The sequence below is a fragment of the Rissa tridactyla genome, chromosome 4 (assembly GCF_028500815.1).
Source record: "Rissa tridactyla isolate bRisTri1 chromosome 4, bRisTri1.patW.cur.20221130, whole genome shotgun sequence".
In the NCBI taxonomy this organism is placed as follows: Eukaryota; Metazoa; Chordata; class Aves; order Charadriiformes; family Laridae; genus Rissa; species Rissa tridactyla.
Genome location: NC_071469.1, coordinates 22,443,643 through 22,467,301, shown reverse-complemented (window position 1 = coordinate 22,467,301; position 23,659 = coordinate 22,443,643). Strand labels below are relative to the sequence as shown.

The 23,659-nt window shown below is 43.8% G+C and overlaps 1 protein-coding gene across 1 annotated transcript in view; it reads left to right on the top strand.

Moving 5' to 3' along the window:
• Window positions 1–1,628: 1,628 nt before the first annotated feature.
• The window catches only part of KCNK13 (potassium two pore domain channel subfamily K member 13), a 71,289-nt gene continuing 49,258 nt past the window's right edge, over window positions 1,629–23,659 (top strand). Inside the window, exon 1 of the mRNA XM_054200018.1 lies at window positions 1,629–2,000. Coding sequence (XP_054055993.1) covers window positions 1,661–2,000 — 340 coding nt within the window. The 5' untranslated portion in view covers window positions 1,629–1,660. The remainder of the gene's footprint in view (window positions 2,001–23,659) is intronic.

The window sequence follows — 23,659 nt, the reverse complement described above, 5'->3', positions numbered from 1 at the left end:
TGGCGTCTCGTCTTCCTCTTCTTTTGGCTGTTTGTTTCCCAGCATTGCTGCTAATTTTAATTGCCATATGTCAGTCTATGCTGAAGACTAATGAGGAGGGAATAAAATGCTGCAACACGGTGCGTTGCCTATCACCTGTGAACAACAACAACAAATAGGAAAAAACAAAGAGGAAGCGTGAGTCCCGTTCATCCTCGGCTGTTGGTGTACTGTGTAACATGGGAAAAGGACTTGGCTTCTCTCTGTGCCGTGCAGATTCGCTGCCGTGTCGTTGGTGGTCATCTCTTGAACATCAGCGCAGAATTGCCCACAGGCCACCCCCAGGAGTCAGACCAATACCCAAAATACAAACACACCCCAGGCTGTGAGACCATCAGTTGCCCTTACACTAAGTATACGATTATCTACAGTTAAGGGAGATTTGTAATTACTAAGATATTACTGTTAGTTCCCATTGCATTTTAACTGCAACATAATTAATAGAAAATGGGGGGAGGGGAAGTAAATGTTGTAGTAGTACCTCATTAACCTGCTTTCTAAAACAAAATACATGTAGGTTGTCTTTCACTGGAAAGAATGTTTATACACTAATATGTTTTACAGAGCTGAATTCTAGCTCCCAATCATTTTAAAATAGAATTCAGCACTGCAGTGATTGCCAGATATTGTTGAGTTTAGCTTTTTCTTTTTATAGTAACAATGATTTTTCCAGAAGGTTTGGATGGAGAGCTCCTTGACCCTGAAAACAACGCGTTTTTCCACCACATTGCAGCCGGAGAGCCGCCGCTGTCTTCCGCACACAATTCCCCTTCGACTCCCCAGACTTGGAGGGTGGAGATGGTCGAGGCGGCGATCAGCAACCGGACCTGTAGGGAGAGAGGTGCCCTCTTTTGGCAAAAGGGGGTAGTTTTTCTTGCTTCGCCAGCAGGGGCATGTCACCACCTGTAGATTTTGACTCGTTGACTCCTGGTGGCTGCCAGACGCCCCGTCACCTTGGGCGGAGGGGGCCGGGGGCGGACGGCAGCCCCCCGCGGGCGGTCGGGCCTCGGGCCGGCCCTCTGAGGGGTGGAAGCCGCGGGGCAGCCGCCCTCCCCCGTCCCGCCCCGCCCGGAGCCCCGGGAGGACCCTCGGGGGCGGCGGCCGCGCCTCGAGCCGAGCTGCCCTCGGGTGGCCATGGCGCGGCCGGCCCGGGGCGAGAGGAGGGCGGCGGGACGAGCTGCGGCGGGGCGAGCTGCCGCCGGTCCCGCCTCGCCCCCTTCTCCCCCCCCGGCAGGCAGGAGGCGCCTGGCGGTGCCTGTTCCTGCGCCCCGCTCCGACGTGCTCGGGGCGGGGGAAGGAAGGGGGATATGAAACCGGCGGAGACGGCGGGGCTGAGGGGGCTCTGCGGGACGGGACGGGCTGTTCCCTCGCCCGCAGGATGAGCCGCAGTCCCTCCGCCGCGGGGCCGTGCCGGGCGCGGCGGGGCAGCACCCAGCCCCCGGGGCGGAGGTACCGGCCGGCTCCCTGGAGCGCCGCTCGCCGCCGCCGGCCTCGGCGGCACCCTGAGCTCAGCGCCCGCGGCCCCGCGCACGCCTGGCGGGCGGCGCCGTGATGCCCGGCGGCGGCGGGAGGGCCCCGACGTAGGGTGGCGGCGCGGCGTCGCGGTCCCGCGGGGCGGAGGATGGCGTGTGGCGGCGGCTGCTGCTGCTCCAGCGCGGGTCGCCTGAACGCGGACAACGCGCGGTTCCTCCTGCTGGCGGTGCTGATCGTGCTCTACATGCTGTGCGGCGCCGCCGTCTTCTCGGCCATCGAGCTGCCCACGGAGCGGGAGGCCAAGGAGCGCTGGGAGGAGCGGCTGGAGAACTTCACCCGCCGCCACAACCTCAGCCGCGCCGAGCTCCGCCGCTTCCTCCGGGAGTACGAGGAGGCCAGCGTGGCCGGCATCCGCGTCGATGACATCCGACCCCGGTGGGATTTCACCGGCGCTTTCTACTTCGTGGGCACCGTCGTTTCCACGATCGGTGAGCGGCGGGACGCGCTGGCGGCCGCGGAGGGGCGGGCGGGGGTCGGGGCGGCGGCGGCGGGGCGAGGGCGGCCGGGGGTGCGCAGCCCCCTCTCTCCTGCCCGGCTCCCCGCGTTGGCAGAGGGCTTCGTGCCGGTGCCGGGCACGGTCCTGTCTCCTCGCTGCTCCTTTTTCCCCCCTTCCTCCCGTCCAAGAGGGAAGCGCTACGCTTGTGAAAGCGCTCCCCTGTTCAGCGCCCCAGAAGCGCTTGGAAGCCCGAGGGCTGGTAGCCCGGCGGGATGGTCGCCCTCCGGGAGGGCAGGGCAGCGGCTGACAGGCTTTTCCCCGGGAGTTTCGCCTGCCTGAGCGGAGGAACCTGGCTTCGGCGTGCGGTGGCAGACTTTGTGAGAGAACAGTCGCACCCAAAGCCGAAAGCTTTAAACAAACGCTGTATTGTCTTTAAATTCTGGGAAGTCCCTTAGATCTGGAGGTAGGTGGCTTCATAAGGCTGTAAGCTCAGAAGGGACCTTTCTGAGGATCTAGTCTGGTCTTGACAAGAACTGTAAAATAGATTTTGTAGCGTCCAGCTGCAAAGTGTAGAACTTGGAAAGGCTGCGTTTCAAACCACTCACCTTTTCGCTCTTCTGGCTTTCTGAGGCAGAATCAACAAGTCGGCGGGCGCTGCTTATTTCGGTTCTGAAAAAAAAACCCCAAGTTTGTTCAGGTTGAAGGAGCCCTCAGGGGAAGGTGATATTGAATAGACATTCCGGGAGGGGGGGAGTGGACGAGAGTACATGGAGATGAAAAGGGACAAGCACCAGGAACTGACATAAGCACCCCAGAGAGCCCGGGGGTGTCAACAGACAGGCTTCGTTGAGGCGGCTGCGGACAGCTAAAAGCCCCGGAGAAACGGAGATTGCTTTCTTTAAAAGACAGGCAATCTTCTGTGCATTTACCACTGTGACAAATGGGGTCACTAAGTCTTAGTGATGGTATCTCCAATTCACATCAGTCTCCCTCGACGTGTGAAACTAATTACCAACTGCAATTCTTCGGGAAATCTCCGTTGACGCTTGTTGCCTAAAGAGGAGGTTTGAGATGCCTGGCTGTATGTGGGACGTGTGAGAGTTTGTGCTGTCCTGCAGTTTGTAGAATACCTGATGCTTTCCGTTCGTTCTGCTCAACCTCTCCCCAATACTGAGTTTCTTAGGTCTGGAGTTAATTTTCTTGTGAAAGGTGTCATCAGGCTGCTTTTTTATTTCCTCGGGGCATCAAGATTTGTGTGTTTTTATGTCCTTACACCTTAAGTCTGTCAGACTTAAGAACTATGCTTAAAAGTTCTGCTGATCTGGTAATTTAAAGTAACTTATAACTTTGTTTAGCTCATTTTTGCGAACTGCTGTAGTTTGTTTGCCATTGTAACATGGTGTCCTTCTTGTATGATCAAAATACAGCGTTGGTGCTGACATTTGCTACAGCCATAAAATCGTAGTAAAGAGAGCTGGGACCAGATCTCCAAAGTCTACCTGGTCCACCTCTGTTCTTAGAGGAGGTCAATTATATGTGACTTTTTTTTTTTTTTCCTGATAGATGTTTGCCCAAGCTGCCACTTTGAACCTGCACTGTCGGAGATCCCACAACTTCCACAAGGAATCCAGCCTTGTGCATTATTATCCTCACCAGAAAAAAAGGCTTTCCTGCCGTCTACCTGTCCTGGTTTGTCATCGTTTTTATTGTCCTCAAACCAGGACACTACCTTACTGCAGTTCAGTGGCTTGCCTTTTTTTTGTCTTACGATCCTTCATACCTAGAGAAGGGCCTCTTAGGTACTCAAAGGCCGTTGTCCTGTGTCCCTTCAGGCTTCTTTCGATTCAGAAAGCCACAATGTTGTAACCTCCCTTTGCGGTACTTCTCACATGTGTTAACTGGTATCAGTAGTTCTTAGCATTAATATTTATCTTATATACGTGAGATTGTTAAGGGGAGAAGAGTATCTGTGGTCTTATTAACCGTATCTGCTTGCAAACACAAGCAATCCACTTACCCACGCACACTTTCTGGTAATTTCTCTGGTTTTACCGATTTCCGTTGCCCACAATTTAGAGCTTCATCAATGTTTCTGCAGAAAATGTTTTCAAGAACCCTTTTCCCTTCAGTTTGTGTATGGTCTGGAGACTTTGGGGATTTACATCTTGTCCCTTCTTTTGACCTGACCTTGCTCTTTCTTGGCCTTATCAATGGTGTCACTTTCTCAGTGTCTTTTATCAATTCCATCGTGCTTTCTTAATCCCGTCGGTGGCATTGCACATTTTCAATCGCGGCATCCCTCTTCCTTAGTCTCAGTAGTGTTGCTGCTTTGTGGGACTGATTGTGCATTTCGGGTCTTTATCTTGGCGGGCTGGGCCCTCCGGACATTCACAAAACTGCTGTTCTTTGGCCACGTCCCCTCAGCTGTGCCAGGCAGGGGTGTTCTGCAGGCTCTGCAACCACACACTCGTTTTTATCAACCATTCTGAGGTCCTAAGAATAGATTTTGTTTTACACATCTCAAATCAATATTTTTGCTCTCTTCTTGGCCCCTTTCCGAATGGTCCACATCTTCTTTCGTGTCCCAGTACAGTGCCCCAAAATTAATGTATTACTCCAGTTGCGACCTTGCTAGTCCTGAGGAAAGTGGAAGGATTATTTCATGTGTTATTTAGTCAGTACTTCTGGTGGCTATATACATTTCTACAGCTAAAGAAAATTTGGTGCCTTCAATTCAAAGCACTTGTTCAGGAATACGTACTTTTATGACATATTCCTAATATAATCTAACCTTCCACTCTCAATACTATATATTGGTATAGAAGCTTTTGATCTAGCAGCTAAACTGTTGTAAAAGCAGTCATCTTTTATTTCTTCTGTAAAATTTATATTTTTTTTTCTCTTTTACATAGTGGAAATTATTTTGCTACTCTACCAGAGTATTTTTTTTTCCTGCAGTAAATAAGGTGAACTTAACCACTCCGATATACTGCTAAAGCATTACTCAGACATTACCTGTAGCATCAATTGCCTTCTGTACTCTAGCTAGTGAGAAATACTATCACGTATTTTTGGCTTTGGGAGGAAAGAAGAGAGCTTTGCAATACCTAAGGGAATAATACTGTCTTTTTAATCAGGATTCACGTAAAATGTTTGTCACCTAGATATCAGAGCATGATATGAGTGCATCAAGTCAAGAAGTCAAAACTATATATAACCAGCCTATTTTCATTTGTCAAGAGAATACAAAGCTAAACAGAGCTTAACTAACAAAGAAGAAATAACTTGTCTTTTTTTCAGTTCAGTAATTCAGATTTTGTTCCATAAAAGTGTTTATTCCTATCACTGCTCAGTCTGTACGGCCGAATTTAGATGTGCCGTTTGCTTGGTGTGATCCAGCAGTAAGCACTAAGTTTACCTACGATAACTGGAAACATCAGGAATGTAAGAAGGTAGCCACAAATACTACCTGCCCAACCGGGAGACTACCTTGACTAGGTAGTGAACCAAAGGAAGAAGACAGGGTTGAAGCCTCTTCATCCCATGGAGGCAGATGCCTAACTCTAACCCGCAGGGAGGATCTCGATGTGTGTAAGCGGGCTCCTCTGTAAGCCCGCTTTGGTTTCCGATTAGCCCTTCGTCACATAAAATGGTGTCCCTTTTGCGTAGAAATGTGCTCATTGCCTCTTGTGTTTTCTGTGTGAGCTGTTTATAAGCAGTGAGGCAAAGGAGGAAATTCTGCCATCTTTGCAAAACGAGGTACATTTTCTGGAGAAATTATCAACATTTGCATCCTTCTTCTCTGCGGGAAGCTGCAGCATGTTGGGCTGGGGCTATAAAGTCTTGGTGCAAGGTGAGAAAAGAGATTTGTCCACCGATGGACAAATCTGAGGCCCAAGAGGTAAAATTTCCTGGAGCGAAGGGTGAGATTTTTACTGTAGAGCGTGACAAGCAGCCACACGGCGTATTGTACAGAAGGGGCAGAAGGAGTTGCAGCATCTCCTTTAAGCAGCCTGGAGAGGGTTGCTGAGGGGCGCGTCGTTTGCTTACAGGGAATTCTTCACAGGGTGAGGCAGCCGCACTGCCCACGTTACAGCGGTCTGGCGCGGAGCGAAGGAGGGAGCGCTGATCAGTGCCGGAGAAAGGGCCGGTTTCCCTCATTTTCACCTGTGTAAATGCAGTACCTGCTACGGAGTGGAGTTACGGCTTGTGTGGAACAATGCCCAGCAAACCACCAGGGAGCTGGGCTACTGCATGTAGCCTTCATCTCACCTCGTCTTCACCATACGTGGAGTGAACAAAGGGTGGCAGCTGTGCTGAATGTTCCACCCGGGGCCAAGGGCCTGGCTTACTCCTGGTGTCACAGAGACCAAAGGATGAGCCATTACCTAACCGTACCATGCCTGAATTATTTGAACTTGTACAGCACAAACTGCGTTGTTCTCCTAGCTAACATTTTTCTTCTTTAAATATTATTTATGCTGCAAGCAGCCCTAATAATTCAAAACGACCTGCTTTAGCCACTGAGCCATAACCAGGCCTCTGTAATCCCAGGTGGGACAATGAGATAAGCTCCCAGGAGCTAGCATTTTCTTTTTCATGGATTCATTCAGTTGCTGTTTTTTTCTAATCATAGATTCTGGTCTTCTCTTTCCTCTTGGTGAGCTGACACTTCAAGAAGGTCGTACATATGCGGCAAGTGTGTCCTGCCATTTAGAGGAAGGCAATACAAGTCAGTGCTTTTAGTAATGCTTCTAGCTGTGCCCCTCATTCATTAATAAAGTGTAAGTGTCATCTCTCTGCTTTACTTTATCCAGCCCAACAGTGAGAATAAAACTGTTCTTTGACTCAGAGAGGTTAAGCTAATTTTTATGCCCATAAAATGTATTGTCGTTCTTGTCCCTGTCAGTTGCCTCATCGTAAACTTCAGAAGACACCATCAAACCCTGAATCCTGTCCCAGATGCAACCCCCTGTACATTTGTTTTAAAGAGATCCCTCTTTTCCTTAAGAACAGTGGTGTGCAGCTGTTGAATAAAAGCATAGTGCTTGAAGTTCTGCCACAAGAAGGGGAGTTTGGGTTTTGATTCCCTGTAGTGACCACGGCTCTCACATTCTGGTGGTTCTTGATGAAGGCTGCATTTAGTGGAGGGCAATGTGTACATAATGTTCAGTTTTATGGATCCTTTCCTTATGCCAAGATGCTTGTCACCAAGGCTACTCTCAGTGATGGAGACATTCCTGTGAAGACCTCCTTCTGAGGTGCCTCCCTTCTCCCTGGTATGATGTACGGAATCAGAGCACGCAAGGACTGGATCACATTCCTGGAGCCACTAAGCCTCTTGAGTCCTTTCCTGGATATAAAGTCCATTTTGTTGTCTTGCCATACTCATCAGCAGAAGAGCAAAGATTGCACCAGGATGTTCAGATTCTCTTTCAGATAAACAATTAGGAAGAAAACATTTAGTTCCAGCAAGCTCTGTTGGAGGTAACGTATTGATGGTTTCCATGTTTTCTTCTATTGTAAAGTGGCCAAAAGTATAGGAATACCCCAAATATCAATGCACGTCATGACTCCTTGAGTTAGTGTGACACCCACTCTCTCTTTCCCTTTAATGTACCACATCCTGCAGTCTCTGACTTGACAAGCATATTCTACTTGTAGCCTGAAAAAGTGGAATACAGGTTACTGAATGTCATGTCTGCTTTTGGGATACCTTAAAAATGATAATTAGTTTCCACGATGACAAAACATTCAGAGATCTCTAGTTTCAGTGCAGAAGACTAGGAATTCTGATGGGCAGAAATAGTATACAAGAAAACTTCATAAAAATGTCATTGCAGTAATGATGTATCGACAACTGTATGGTGATAACTTAAAAGTGAAAAGTGCATCTGGCTGAGTAACCAACGTTGAGCAAGGAGATGAAATTTAGAAGGGAACATTGTGCTTTGAAATATTTCACAGATATGCAAGAAACAAAATGAAAAAAAAGTATGTTACCCTGATTGCTTTGGAGGCTTTTTTTCAGAAGGTATTGAAACAATCCTGCTGTCCTTCGTTGTGTAAATAGAACAGAACAGGGTTAATTTTTTTTCCAAATAATGTAGCATTTGCCTTAAGAGGACTGCACAGAGGATTTTAATTAAAGATGAAAAAAATATGTCTTATAGGAGAGGAGGAATAGATGTCTTAGGACGTCTGTCTGATGTTCTCCCACAATAGGAGAAATAGATGTCTTAAAAGTGGAGCTAGAAAAGAAAGAGGAACAACAAGGCTTGCCCCGTGCCAACAAGAGGAAACAGACAGCAGCCAGAAACAATGAAATTAGGGGCAGCGAAGAACAAGGAGGTTTATTTGACCTGCAGGGAGCTGGCACAGTGAAAAAAGGAAAAAACGGAAGCATGTTTCCTCTCTCATTTTGATACTTTGATACTGTGTTTGCCAATAAGGGGTGCTTAGGCTGATGCTTTAGGGAAGTTGCAGGTTCACTATAAACTTTACTGAAAGGTTTCTGTAATATATGACAGATCTGTATAAAGCAAAAATGTAGGAAAAAATGCGAAAAGGAGAACGGCGGTTATAATGACCAGATGGCCACCAGTCTCCGCTATACGCAGAATGAAGTAGAAATCTTCAAAGTAAGCCATGTAATAATAAAAAGGAAGTACAGAATTAAATCAACCTGGAAATCCTTTTACAAGCAAGATCTAGAAAAGGTACAGGAGTGATAGCCTAGCATGTTCTCTCTTGGACAGTGGTTAAAACACAAGGTTAAACCACATGGTTGTAACCCACCAGGTTAGGGGAAAGGCCAAGTCAGTTCTCCCATGTAAATTTTATTACTTCTGTTAGTGCAAGAGTCTTCACATCCAATTTTACAGAAGATATCTAAACCAGGTCGGATGAATTCATACATCCTAATGTGTCTGTTCCCCTGCCCTGACCAGAAAAAAAAAAGCTGAGGTGCCAAGTGCAAAGGTAGATGGTTATACTGCTGGTGTCAAAATTTAGGTGAAATAAATCCCACCCTAGAAATCTGGAGGTGGGCACCCAGGCAGTAGCAGAACCAAGTCAGCACAGCACTTTGCAACACTGACTATAACTTCTCTGCCACAGGTTCTCTCTCTCTTAAGTGAGGTCAGTAAGTAATTAAAAGCACTCTGAAGTCTGTAAAGGAAATTATTTTAACAGTTACACCTTCTCAAGAAGATTTGGATTAGGTTTTTTGTGAAGAGCTGGCAAGATTGTCCAGGGCATGACTTGAACATAATAGGGGGTTTATCTATTTACAGGTGTATGCACTGGGAGAGGAGCACAGGTTCTCTAGGAAGTTTTTGAAAAATAAAAGCAACTTCCTTAAAAGGAAACCTTTCTGGATTTGACTCTATCCTAGTTTCAGTGGAAGTGCAGAAGGCAACTTCTGTGACCAGAGAGCGGCAGAGTTCATTATTCTTTAGAAGAGGAGGAAGCACAGAAAACCAGGGGATTTCAAGAGAAAAACTTTTAATCAACTTGGAGATCTGCAGTGTGCCATCTCAGAGGAAGCAAAGCTAAAGAAAAAATTAGTAAAGGCAGGCTAGCAGTTTTCTGGACGAAAGATATGAATGATGCTGGCTCAAGCGATCCAAATGTAGAAGGAGGACAGGAACTGTAACAAAAGACCAACATGTCTAAATTTTAAGTGTTCTTGATTTGAGTCACAAGAAGGAAGCATATAGGAAGTGGATAGAAAATGAGATTGGTGAAGACAAGTGAAAGGAATAATATGGAAATGCAGGAACAGCCTCTCAAAACGTGATGCTATTAGCAAGGGGTTTCAAGGGTGATGTGAACTCACTCATTCATCAGCATAATACTGATGAGAAAGACTAAGAAAAATATTGGTCTGCTGTATAGAAAAGAGGAAGAGCTCTCAACTCCTGATTCCAAGAAGGCTAAAATGTTTAATGCCTTTTTCTGCATCAGTCTCCTTGAGAAGGTCAACTCTGAACTGAGGTGTGGTACAATTAACACTTGTGATAAAGGGGAAAGTAAAAGAGGGGGTTAGAATCCCTAAATCTGTCAGATCTTTTCAAATCATTTAAGCCAACTCAATTGCATTCTGAAATATTCAAAGAAATAACTAAAGCGATAAGGAGCTCTTTGGCAACTCATAGAAGGGGCTGAAATTCCAGGCAACTTACAATGGCAACTGTTTTGCCAGTTTTTCAAAAAGGCATGATGACAGAAGGAATTTAAAAAGAAAACTCTAGCTCAAACAACTTAACCTCAATTCACTGAAAATTACTTGAATGGGTTATCAGATCAACTATTTGTAAACATAAAAATGGAAACAAGGAGTCAAGTAATGATCAACATGAAATTACCAAAAGTAGATCTTGCTAAATTTAGTTTATTTCATTGTATGACAAGGTAACTAGCCCTGTAGATAAGAAATAAGCAACTGATATCAGATATCTTGATTTTAGCCTAACTTTTGACATTGCCTCACATTTGATAAGCAACCTGAGGAGATGCGGTTGTGATGAATTAGCAATGGAACCAGCTGGGAATGGTATTCATTGGCTAGTTTTCACTGGATCTCTGTCAGAATAGAAGGATGTCTCATGGGGTCCTGCAGGGACCTGCCGCCTGTGTCTGGTCCATAACTGTTGCTATGCCTTTGTAAAAAAATTTAAAAAAAACCCACATTGAAATGTATGAGGAAGATTGCAGCTTAGTATTTCCACTGTATGCTGTACTGGGAAGCATTGTCTGGAATACAGTTTTCAGATTTGGGCTGCTTCACTTGTAGAAATGGGGTCTAGAAGGAAATGACTGGTATCATCAGACATCTAGAAAACAGAACTTACGCAGAAATTGGAAAAAAAATCAAGGAACTTGCACAGCTCAAAGAAGGGCATCAGTGAGGGAGAACATAATATATGAAAATACGACGCAGGAGGGATTGAATACACTATTCTCTAAGTGCATGACAGCTAGGACGTAGGTTATTTGGCTTAAATTGCAACAAAGAAGATTCAGGTTGTACATTAGAAGAAGTTTCCTAACACTAAGTAAAGTGAAGCAGTTGTGCAGTCTCCCGAGGAATGCTGTAGAGACTTTATCGTCAGCGTCTTTTACACCCAGGTTAACCAGACCCCCCGCAAGAATGACGCTGGAATCTTTAGTTCCATCACTGGGCAGTGAATGGACAAGACGACGTTTTTTATGCCTCTGTCAGAGCTTTTTTCCCCCAGGCTCTATGGTAGTATGTATTCATTATCCCTGTTATCCTCAAAAAAAATAATAATCCTTCAGCACACTGCATATAGAGTCTTGTTCTTTGGCAATTTTTCACCTGTATTTTTAGAAAACAGATAAAAAAAATTGTGACAAATTTACAGGTAACTTCATAGATTTTATTTTTTTTAAACCTTCAGAAAATCAAAGCAACGCTTTAATATTAGGATGAAACAGGCTTTGACGTGTGCAATTATGTTACCCTGCTTAGCATACATCTCAAATTAAATAAACTTTTAAACAGCCTGAAATAGAAATGATCGTGCACTGAGAAGCAATTAAAGCAGTGAAATCAGATATAACAATATCTTTACTGCCGCTGGAATGAAAAAATACAACGAACAACTGGGTGCCAAAAGATCCATCAAAACCATAGCTAAAAATAAACAGATCTTTACTTTGAAGAACTGTACGGAGATAAGTAAGGAGCTAAGTACTTTGCTGGAAGTGTCTAGTTTGGCAGTTGTAATTAATCGTACCTCCTTCTGCTAGTGTCATATATACCAGTGTGACTTAGACACAAAGAGCAGGAGGGAAGTACTGTTATCCGTCCTCAGCAGATGAAGAATTGAGGCAATGAAATTCCATTTAAACTGGGCAGTGGATATTGTCCACTGTGTCCTCCAGTCCTCCCTTCATCTGACACTTGGTCAAAAGAGAGGCTTCACAAAATAAACCACTGCTCACTTTGGGGCTCTACACTTGGCATTGTTTTCCTGAAAAAACAAGGGGAAGCCATGGGGGGAAATAAAGGGAAGAAGGTGTCCAGGCATGCCCAGACCTTGCCTTCATAAGAGCGGGACGTGTCTGAGACCACTGCTATGAAATCCCACCTTTCAGACACAGATAAGTCTCAAAATTTGAAATTATTGAAAGGCCTAAATTATTTGGATGGCCAAATCCTATATTCAGAAGTGAATTAGCACAAACTTTCTAAAAGTCCATATACTCCCAAGCCAAGGCATTTTTTGCACAAAGCATGGCTGAAAATGGAGCACAGTCCTTCAAGTGGGCACGCAGCAGGGACCTTTGCAGGATATCTGTGTGTCCGAAGGAGATATTTTGAGTTCGCTAGGGGAACATTGGAAGGAACGTCGCAGGCAGTGCTGGACTGCCCAGCATCCATCCCCAAGCTATTTACACTGCAGCCCTTTGCAGAAAGGCGAGTAGATGAGGAAATGCACCGTGCTCATGGCTGCTTTTGCAGCTCCCTGGCAAAGACTGAGCATACAAATACCAGGCAAAGGAAAGCTCTGGTAGATGTTGGCTTTCTCCCAGTGGGATGACTGGCGAATGTGTCTGTTTTCCAGATAGGCCACTCTCCAGTCTGCTCACCTTGTGAAAAGATCTCCTCCTTGGTATAGGTACTAGGTACTTCTGCCTAATACGTACTTCTCATAGAATGGTTTGGGTTGGAAGGGACCTTAAAGATCATCTAGTTCTAACGCCCCTACCATGGGCAGGGACACCTCCCACTAGATCAGGTTGCTCAAAGCCCCATCAACCTGGCTTTGAACACTTCCAGGGATGGGGCATCCACAGCATCTCTGGGCAGCCTGTTCCAGTGTCTCACCACCCTCACAGTACAGAATTTCTTCCTAATACCGAATCTAACTCTGCCTTCTTTCAGTTTGAAACCATTACCCCTCATCCTATCACTACATGCCCTTGTAAAAAGTCCCTCTCCAGCTTTCTTGTAGCCCCCTTCACATACCGGAAGGCCACAATAAGGTCTCCCTGGAGCCTTCTCTTCTCCAGGCTGAACAACCCCAGCTCTCTCAGCCTGTCCTCATAGGAGAGGTGCCCCAGCCCTCTGATCATCTCTAATTTTCCAAGCCAGAAGTTTCCTGAGGAGCGTGCCACAGGCTGAGCTGGAGATTAATTCTGTATGTTAGAGCACAGAGCAAATGAGGGTTTTCTGACTGGTGACACATGCAGTACTAAGATTTCCTATTTCCTGGAGGGAAAATTACTTTTTTTAATTGAAAGCAAAAGCATTATCAGGGCTGAGAACATTAGACGTGCCATGAAGTGGGATAAGTTGGGGGCGGTTAGGCTAGGTGACGTTTAAAGGTCCCTTTCAACCCCAGACTATTCTATGATTCTGTGGTAAGTTGGATGGAGAAAAGGAAAACACTAATTTAAACAAATTAGTTGCTGATTATGGGAGCAGTGTTAGTTTGTCCAGTGGATGAATGCCAGAAGTAAAGAGGGTCCAGGTATACCAAATCGTGAGATTGTTCAAAAAAAAAAAAAAGAGACAGACTATGTTGACTTAAGTGATTAAAAGCTAGTTGGTTCAACTAATGATTTATATTATAGTTATTCATATACAATAATTATTTTAACTTGGATTGGCCCACTTACGTAAAAAGAATGTGAAAGTTTTGCTAATTAAATCATAAACACTGGGATGAAGGGCTGCAAACTTAAATCCCAGTATTAGCTGACTGTCTTAACTGGATTTTAGAATATTGTAGTCAAGATATAAAATACTGAAAATAAAGGCTTTGATTACTGTTTATGTTTGCTCATATGGATAAGAGTATTTATTCAGCGGAATTATTTCAGCTGATAAAGTGAAGCACTTGTTCAGGGGATTGATGCACCATCAGTTAATATATTAGAGCTTTTTCAGCACAGTAAAAGATACTTCAAAACAGAATTGTTTCAATATTAAAAGTAAAAAAAATACTTTTATATATGAACAGTATTCTTTGAAATATTATTGTATTATTTAGATAGACAGAAAAAAAATATTTAGGATTATAAGATTGGGATTTTTAGAGAGTTCATGTGGCGTAAGTGTTCCATTGATTCACACTGCCATCCCTGAAGGAAGAATATAGCCTGTGGAAGTGTTTCGGTCTTCTTGACTTGTGAAAATTCAATATATCAGAAGGCGCTGTCGATTGCAAATATAGCCCAGGCTTCTTGCAACCTCAAACCAATTTTGAGTTTGAGGTGATTTTGTTCTTGCAGTAAGAATGTTAATAAGACCCCCGATGTGATTTTATTCACACAAAAGAAATGATGACTATTTTAAGTGTGACACTTTTTAATAAAAAGTAGTTCTGCTGAAAATCTGATAGTCTTTAGTTATTAGAAAACTAAAGAAGTGGAAAGTATGTATTGCTTCAGTGTAAAACTGTAACATCATAAAAAAGCAAAACAAGTAGCAAAACATTACGTTTAAATGTACTAAAGATGCAGACTAAAAAAGTTTTCTATTTTAAGCATGTATTTGCATCCATTTTGTACTTTTCTGCAACACTCTTTTGCCGTAATTAGTCAGAACTTCACAACAACAGCTGTCCTGCCTTCTTGCTAAAATAGACTGTTCCTTGTGTACATCCGTACTCATGGTTCTCTTATTTATGCCAGCAGTTTATGTGGAGCCTGTACAGACAGCTGAGCTTTGCCCATTCTCTCTGGTAGAGGATCATACTTACCACCAAACAGGCATGATAACTGAATTCCGTGTTCTTAAGCGCATACATAAAGTTACTTGTATAGTCAATCTCAAAAATCTTAAAGGTAGTTAGGGCAAAACTGGCATGTTCCGTGAATTGCTTGGAAAATAAGGAGATGTTCTAGTTCAGTTAGAAGCAGAAACTGATTTTTTTTCTGAAGTTATTTCTGTAAAAATATAAACGGGATAGTGCTGTTAGGGTTGACTCTTCTCTTTAAATGCAACTTTTCTTTCATATTGCGGATTAATTCCTTTCTTTTTTTTTTTTTCTGTTCCTTTCTTTTGTATTCTCCCTACATCACATCTCTTTTTCCATTCCCTGTATGCTGTGCAGTGGCACTGTGGTGCTGTTTCTTGTAAGAAAAATTATATTTTGTAATGGCCAGTTTCTCTCTTTTTCTAAGTAGGAGTTAATTTTGTTATACAGGCTGCCCTTCTTCCTTTCATCTTTTATGTATAATGCTTTAAATAGGAATTTTCATCTGCCCAAAGAACTACAGTGTGCATTGTCCGTCTGAGGCTGTAATATTCCTCGTTCATAGAGTAAACAGGTGCAAGCCTGGTCTGTAGCTTAATGAGAAGGTTCTTAAGACTGTCCTGCGTGCTCCAGGGAGCAGTACTGGCCGTTCCTTCCTCTGAAGTGCTGCCTCACCACAAATTCAAACACCCTTCTGCTGAAAGGGATGCCGCCAGGTGGGCTGTAAACCAAAGCCTCGTGTCATTGGAACCGTCCTGGCACCCTCTGTAAGAGTAAGACTTTAGGCTTGCCCATATTCTAATTTGGATGCTCCCCAGTACAGGTACGTAGAAGGAATTCTCCCCGCATTTGCAGCTGGACGCTGTATTCTGATGCCATTCTCTGATACCTCATGGGTTTTTGTTCACTGTTGCATTACAGCCTTGTTTTATGGCAGGACTGCAATAGTTCAGTGCTGGTGACAATATCCTAGATAATCTAAAAAAAAAAAAAGATTTTGGAAGGAAATGTGTTTCAGAAGTTATTAGTATTAAAGTACTGCAAAGAAATGAAACATTTACTCTTGAGGCTCATTTGCTCTTGAGGGCCATTGGTGACAATTTCAAGTTTCCCCACATTTGCTCCTTCCAGTTTCTTTCTTTGGAATCTAAAAGAGCAGAGGAATAGGAGGTAGCGTGTAACAGTCTTGTCATAACTAGATACTAAATACTTTGTAATTTATGGAGCAAGAGCTGGGTTACTGCTTTGCAAATTGTCCTTTTACAAGAAGACCCGCTCCTGTTTGTTAGCAGTATTTTTTCTCTGTCGCTCCCCCCGAAAGAATTGTCTGCAGCTTAGAGAACTGATTCAGGAGGGTATTGGAAAAAGAAATTAACTGGGTGAGGTTTTATTGCAGAAACTTTGGAACTGCTTTCCTGCTGTATTTGAAGTTGAGCATGGAAATAACAAGGTGGGTGAGTTTGCAATCAGTTTAAAAGCCGTCTTTTGCAGTGTATTTCTCTGTGGATTGTAAAGTGTTTGGCTACTCAAATCAAGGACAAAATACTGTTTTGTGAAATAACATTTTATTTAGTCTACAAGTCTATGTCATAACTTGAAGAGGCTGCTGCACTGAAGGGCGGATAATTTTAAGGTTAATTTTTTGTCTTACTAGCATTCAAGGGGCTGAATTCAATGTTTTATACCACCTGTCCACAGAGCATTCTCACCCTAAAGAAAACACTGGCACAACTCAAAATACACACAGAACAGATCTGCTCTGTTTACCAGGGGATTTCAAAGTCATGTTTCAGAGCAGACTTGCACTTTAAAAATCAACTTTTGCCCCCATTGAATAAAATGCATAAAATATCATCCATTCATACTAGTTTATGTATTTGCTCTTCCTAAAGTTCTTTTCCGTTACTTCCGAGTCTCATTAACCTACATCCCCCATCAGAAAAGAAGATGGAAGGTCCTACATTTAATCTTCCGTCCATGCTGAAAGGCAGAGCTGCAGTCAGCTGGGTATCACCACTCTTCAGAGCAGGTGCCTGGGCAGCAAGAAGGCAGAGATGAGGGGGAGGTGACCAGCAGAAGTGATCAAGGCAACTGCAGAGAAAAAGGACCTCCCCGTAAGGGGCTAGTGGGCTGGCAAGCGTTGAGGATGAGGGTCACAGGCTTAGAGTCACTAGCAGCAGCACAGGTATCACTGCCCCTTGCTCAAACTGAAGCAATCTAGCTGTCTACTAGTGCCACCGACTATTATTCAGGCTAAATGCCTTTGTCCCTTATTTGCAGGCATTCCAGATACTTTGAAGACATCCATCTGGCTAAAGAGCATGTTAAATGTAGACACTTGACTGTCAACAATGAAGCTATGCTCCAAAGTCTTTTGGCTTGCTTGTTCCTGGACTGGCTGCTTTAATGAGTCCTAAGGTAGATTTCGCCCCTTGCACATGACAATTATGGCATCACACAGCTGCTCATTCCTACGCCATTTCATTTCTTCATTAAGGACTTAGAGCTTGAGCCTTTGTTGATAACTGGCATATTTGTAGTTCCTGAAGAGGAAAGACCTTTAGTGTAATGAAAGGGTCCATTCATTAATGCTGTCTGTCTGTTTATTTCACACAGGGAATGCCTGTTTTTCTTCTCACCGCCTCAGTGGAAAGCATTTTAATCACTCTGAGCATTTGTAGAAAATATAGTCACCTGGAGTGGGCACGGTTGGTGTGTTCTTTTGCCTGTGGCAAAGGCTTAAAATTTGCGTAGTCTCATCCTGATCAAGTGCACAGAAGTTAAAACTTCATCTATGTGTATGGATAGGGATGGGACCCATCCTGTGACCATTGTAAGAATTCCCTGAATAAGGAACTAACGTGAACCAGGAACCTAGTTAGAGTAAAAATGATCTCTCTATATACATTGCTTCCCTCTGTCTCAGCTTCAGCCTGGCAGTCCTGCTCAGAACCTTCTCCCATGCTGTCCCAGCATGCCAGGAACCTCCCCAAGGATTTAAAAAGTTACGCAGATTTCTGCAGAATCCTTGCTGCAGAGACCTAGATCACATCTCTATAGCTGCGCCGTGAGTGCCGCTGACAGGACCTACCTTGGTGGCAGAAAATTCTCCTGCAGGATAAGGAGCCACGTTGCTCCGAGAGAGTCAGGTTGGTGATTAAGCAGTCACCAAAGCTGGCTGAGGAAAGGGCAGAACAAGTGTGTTAACTGCCACTGATTCGGCATACTTTTGGGGCATCCTTTCTCATAGTCTCTTGTGCAATCCTAGCTGGAATTCAAAACTGCTCTAATTCAATGGGGTCCCTGGGGTGATCCTGCTGCCGTTCACACACAACTCCCCCCACCCAGTCGCTCAGGAGAATGTTCCCTTGCAGTAGAGCAAGGTCTTTAACTATCTGGGGTATAACTGTCCATACTAGGGTAAATCAAGTGCTGGCTAGAATAAAGTAGTGTTTCTTAATCTATGTTTGGTTTTGGTTTTTTTTTTTTCTTAGAGCAATGCATTATATCAGCACTTTCAGTTGCACATGGATCATTTTTTCCATGACAGAACATGTTGCACAAGAAGAGTGTAATAGGGAGTAGCCCAAATCTAGCATGAAAATGAGCAGCTCAGAAGCATACAAAAATATCGGCTCAGTTTCTGATGTGTTTATTTGCTGCTAGAGCTGTGAGATACAACAGTCTCATACCTAGAATTGCCTCCCCGGCAGATTGAAGGGGGAGCATTGGCAAGTGTTTGCAATCCTGACAAAATCACGTCAACTCCTGACATAATGAGTAATAATAATAATAATAAAAAAAAAAGCACGAAACACATTTAAGTGTTAGTTTGAGATATCTTAGAGTTGACAGAGAATCAGCACCTGATCAGCATAGAGAAAAATCAAAGCAAGAAATCTGGGTGAGAAGAAGAGCTGCTCTGACTTGTTGCCTAGAGAAGTTGTGGATGCCCCACAGTGTTCAAGGCCAGGCTGGATGGGGCTTTGATCAGCCTGGTCTAGTGGGGGGTGTCCCTGGCCAGGGCAGGGGGTTGGAACTAGGCGATCTTGAAGGTCCCTTCCAACTCAGCCATTCTGTGATTCTATAACTTTGTAAAGCACTTCCCAGCATGTGCTCCCAGTGCAGGCCAGTGGTCCGTGGTACGACTATCTGCAGTGAGGAGGCAGTGGGCATCAGAAGCCGGCTTTTTGCCTTGTTGTGGTATTAGAAAGGTTGGGTGACTAAGCTGTACGTTAAAATAGCTATGGAAGAAAGGAATATAAATGTAAAGGGGTATGAATTTACAGGAAAACAGTAAGTATCCACAGCAGGGGAGTCTCATCTGATTGGACTGAAACGTTAAAACCAGATCATTTATTTCCCTTTCATCTTAAACAGCGTCTTGGTTGGAAATGCCATCCCCTTTTCTCTCCCTGTGCTGTTTTGACAGTTACCCTATTAACCAGAACCCTGCCCAAATTCTGTAACTGGAAAAACTGAACCTTTATGCCTTGATTGATGCCTACAATTTGTCAGAAGGAAGATGCTCTCAGCAAAGCAGTAGGTAGAAGCGTTTATCTAATACTGGCTGCTGTAAGAGTCTCCGGTAACCAGGGATGTGGGATCTGTCTTGCTGTCCCACAGTATCGAGCCCACTATTCTGCCACTGCCAGGGGATTGCGCCTCTTGGCCCGTGGAAGGACTTGCTTTCTGCAAAAATATTTTATCCCTCATTCTTCCATTTTGTTCTGCTAGTCTTAGATTCCATGTAATGCCTAGTGAGCCCTAGCCCTGTATCCTGCTGTAATGCCAAAATCATGGAGTGCAGATAACCAGCTACAAAGAGGTGGATATTAAGGGGGCAGTCTCCTCCTGAATCCAGCTGAACTTCAGCTTCTGACCAGGAATAATGTAAATCCAAACATTTGGTCATCATTTTATCTACCCTTAAAAGATAAATTGGTCTGTAGGATATCTGTGACTTCGTTTCTGCAGCGTTACTGCGTAATTCAGAATTACAGACCCAGTTATAAAATAAGAATGTGTTTCTTAGCAGAACTGTTTGCAAAACAGACGCTCAACTTTATTAAGGAAGAAACTAGATAGTAATTGGTGATTGGCCCACTGAATAAATGCTGGAACTCTGGAACTGTCGCAGGACACAGTGTTAGTGCTCGATTAAGAGTGCTAGAGGATGGTTCGCAATAGCAGCATGTTCAAAATAGGGGCAGCAGGTGACCCGGTGCAGCTGGTTCAGGCTCGAGAGACCATTTGCACAGAGACTCCAAAAGTTTCTACAGATCATATACAAAAAGCTGTCTGCAGGAATATTTTTTTTCCCCTCTCGTTTTTCAAAGCAACATGGAGCAGCCAGATATGTAATGTCAGGGATTTCACACCCTGCCAAGTGCACCAAGGACTCCGCTCGCTGAATCTGAAAAGGAGAGTGGTTTCTGGAAAGTTTCTGGCCTTGGGACAGTTGGAGACCTTTTCCCAGAATAAGGGCAGTTCATCCCCATGCGGAAGGGAGCCCGAGAGCCACCAGTACAGCCAGGCTGTCCTCAACCTCTGGCTCCACAACAGGTTGTTTTGGGGTTACAGGTCCCTTGGCACCAGACAACCCACAGCGTGGGGCTGTCTCTCAGCCACATGCAAGGAAACCAGGGCTCTTTGGCAGACCACTGAGGAAGATGGCTTCTCAATTGCCAGAATCCTGTTTCTGTTTTGGGAAAAATATGTAAAAACCATAATGTTTCTGTGGAGTGCTTGGGTTTGATGCTTTGTTAGTTCCCTGTGAAAAAATGTTTTGTTAGAAAATTCCTATTTAATTCAACTACACAGAAACAATTAGAATATAAGTAATTTTCTTTCTTTGTTCCCTTATTGTTTTTCATTTTTTTAAAAGATATTCTATTTTTAAAATTAGAAAAGAATCAAGCATCTGGCAACATGGGCTTTTCTTCATGTCAAGTAACTATTTTGGGACTTGGTAAGCAGTCAGTTTGTTCTGCCTGGTGAAGTTCATCTGCGGTGGCCAACAGAATCTTACTTGAATCCAGAGAAAACAAGCAAACTTTTTTGTTCCATAGAGGATGTCAGAAACCTCTGCCCTAACCACAGAGCCAAATTCAAATTCTTGTTGGCAAAAAATCTGACAGTGCCGATTGATGTGAACGTAAGAAAGTGAAGTGGGCCTTCTCCACCGTTTCCGAGGCTTGTGCTCTTGCAGGGCTCTGACTCAGAGAACAGATAACTCAAATCCGTGAGAAAACGTGGATTTAGCCCTGCAGAGAGGTGTGTAGCTCCCTTTCGTGGCTTTAATGAGGCTTTGTCCATAGCAAAACAGAATCCTAATGCGTTTTCAGTCTTTTGTAGACTTCAATTGGAAGAAGCATCCTGAGAGACTTGAGTTACGCAGACATTTCAGTTCTTCCAATTTAATTGCCACTTAATTAAAACGTTAAAATGGAATAACTTTACTGATTAATGCTCCCAGCAGCAGTAAGGCAGAAAGGCAGAAAATGGTAAGGTTACAACATTGTGTTAACATGCAAGAAAAGTTAAGTGGGTATGACAGCCTTTAACAATATGCTTTGTGTCAGATGTAAATACAATTGGTTGTCATTACTTCATTAATTAGGAAGTGATCAAAAGACTTAATAGATAGAAGCAAAAGCCTCAATTACATAAAATACCACTTTGTAGTACTTAGAATAGGCAAAGAGTTTTGAACCATGTGACTATTGATTTTCTGGTGATTTACTGTCTTTAGCGCTTGCCCTTTCAGAACACATCCAAAAAAGTAAATCTATGCAAGATCCCACAAAGCTAAGCAATGTAATAGAAAAAAGATACTCAACAGAATAGATGGATAATTAAACACTGCACAATTAGTGCTATAAGGTGGGTCAGGCCCTGAAATACCTTGAACTGCTTAGGTTTTGTTTTCTAAAATCATGAATTCAGTTTTGGCCAAATAGAAGCAGTAGCAGTATGGTTTTTAGGTTCAGCAGTTTATTTCTAAAGTGGAGAATGTGGTGTTTACAACTTGTCCATTCAGAGAAGTGTATCTCCCTCAGAGCCTCTCTGGGTCTTGTTTTCTGTTTCAGGACTCCGTAAAGCTGTAGGGTCTGATGACAGCAAGAGTCCAACAGATACCAGTTTCATTTGGATGCTTTTTCCACTTTATATAAAATCGCTTCCAACTGCCACAGACTTTGCACCTGACCTTTCGTGTTTTCCCCCGTTTCTTTCCCTATTGTCTACTTGTTCATTCGTTCCTGACCATTACCTTGTCCCTGATGACAACACAGGCGTGACTGAGGCTTTCAGGCTGCGTTGGGATGGATCTTGTCTTTTCTGAAGAGTGCTCTTCTAGGACAGAGCCCTGGAGAAGCCCCCAGGGGCCTTTACCTGAGCCAACTGTCCAATGTGATAAGCTAAGGGGCTGACAGGAGCAGTTTTTCTGGCAGCAGATTCGTCTAAAGAATCTCATTTTCATAGGGCAGATACGAAAGGTGAGCCCTTAACAGCATTCATAAGTGGTGACAATCAGCGTCAGGACTTTGCTACACTGGTAAAATAAAAAAAGTAGATGTGACACAGTCATTATCTTCCCTGGCAGCGTCTATGTCCACGGCTCTACGCCGTGACCCAGGTTCCCTAAGAAGGGAGAGAAAAGGCTCTGTCTCGGCCTTGTGTTCAAGGTGGTGGTTCAGATACTGCTCTGGGGAATGAGAGCAAGGCATGAAACCTCCCTGTGGCCAAGGAGGACTTAGTGTTGAAGCTTCTGACTTCCCAGGTGATAGGCTACTTCAGTCATATGCAATAGAATTAGGCACCGCCACTAGTGATTTTGAACATAATTCATAATTGCCAGTGCCTATTAAAGTCAGCAAATGTAAGGTGAGAGACGTAAAGAGAGTTCAGACATGTCTTTGCATGACTCCTGGAATGCAAGTGTTGGCTGATCAGGCTGAGTTGCTGTAGAGTGCTCATGGCAAGTCATATTGAGGTGCTTCGGGTACTTTGTGGAGCAACGACGAGGTTGCTGACTCCAATTTTGTAAGTCAGGTATCTGCAAAGGGGAGAGAGTCTGAATAGCGCTCTTGAACTTTTGTGTTGAAAATATGCCTAAAATAGATGGTGCTGTAGACAGGTGTCTGACATACAATCCAGATTTATGCTCATGCTTTATCTTACACATCCTCAGTAATCACCCTGAAGTAATGGAACTACTTACTTTCTTATTCTGGGCAAGTAGTACATATAAACTTGCAGATATGAGTTTTAGATTTTTCTTCTGCAATTACACATAAAACATCTAATGAAGGTATGGGAAATTTCTTTTTTGCCTTTTGATCCCACAGGACAGTGAAGTATAGCTAGTTTTCTTTGTACTGGCATTTGTTACAGCAAGGTGAAACAAGAGCAAGTGAAGTCGTCTGTAAAACCACAAACAATTCTCAGAAGGGCAAAAGGGAGCTATTTTTTAGATTAATTAGATCTCAAGTTTTTAGTATCCATTTAATTTTACATTTTAAATTTTCTTTTTAAGGTATTATGACAAAAATATGTAGGCTTGAAGCTCTGATGTTTGAAGTAAAAGAATAAACCCAATAGTTGCTGTTGAATAAATCCTCCTGCTATTGATCCGAGGACTGCAGAATCTGCCAAAACTTCTCAAAACAGCACCATGGGAACCTCTGAAAACATCAAAGGGTTCAGCAATTACTGTCAAAACTTGCACAAATTAGCAATAAAAAAACAGCAACCCTGCAGCATTTTAGAGATTATTATCTCCTTTGAACCTCTCTGTACTGTAATTGATACCAGTTTAGTTTCACTAAGTTAAGAGCGCTTTGTTGGGAAAGCAATCTTGGTCCCCTTTGACATAACGTACTGAACCATGACAATACCAGTTTCGTGGTCGTTA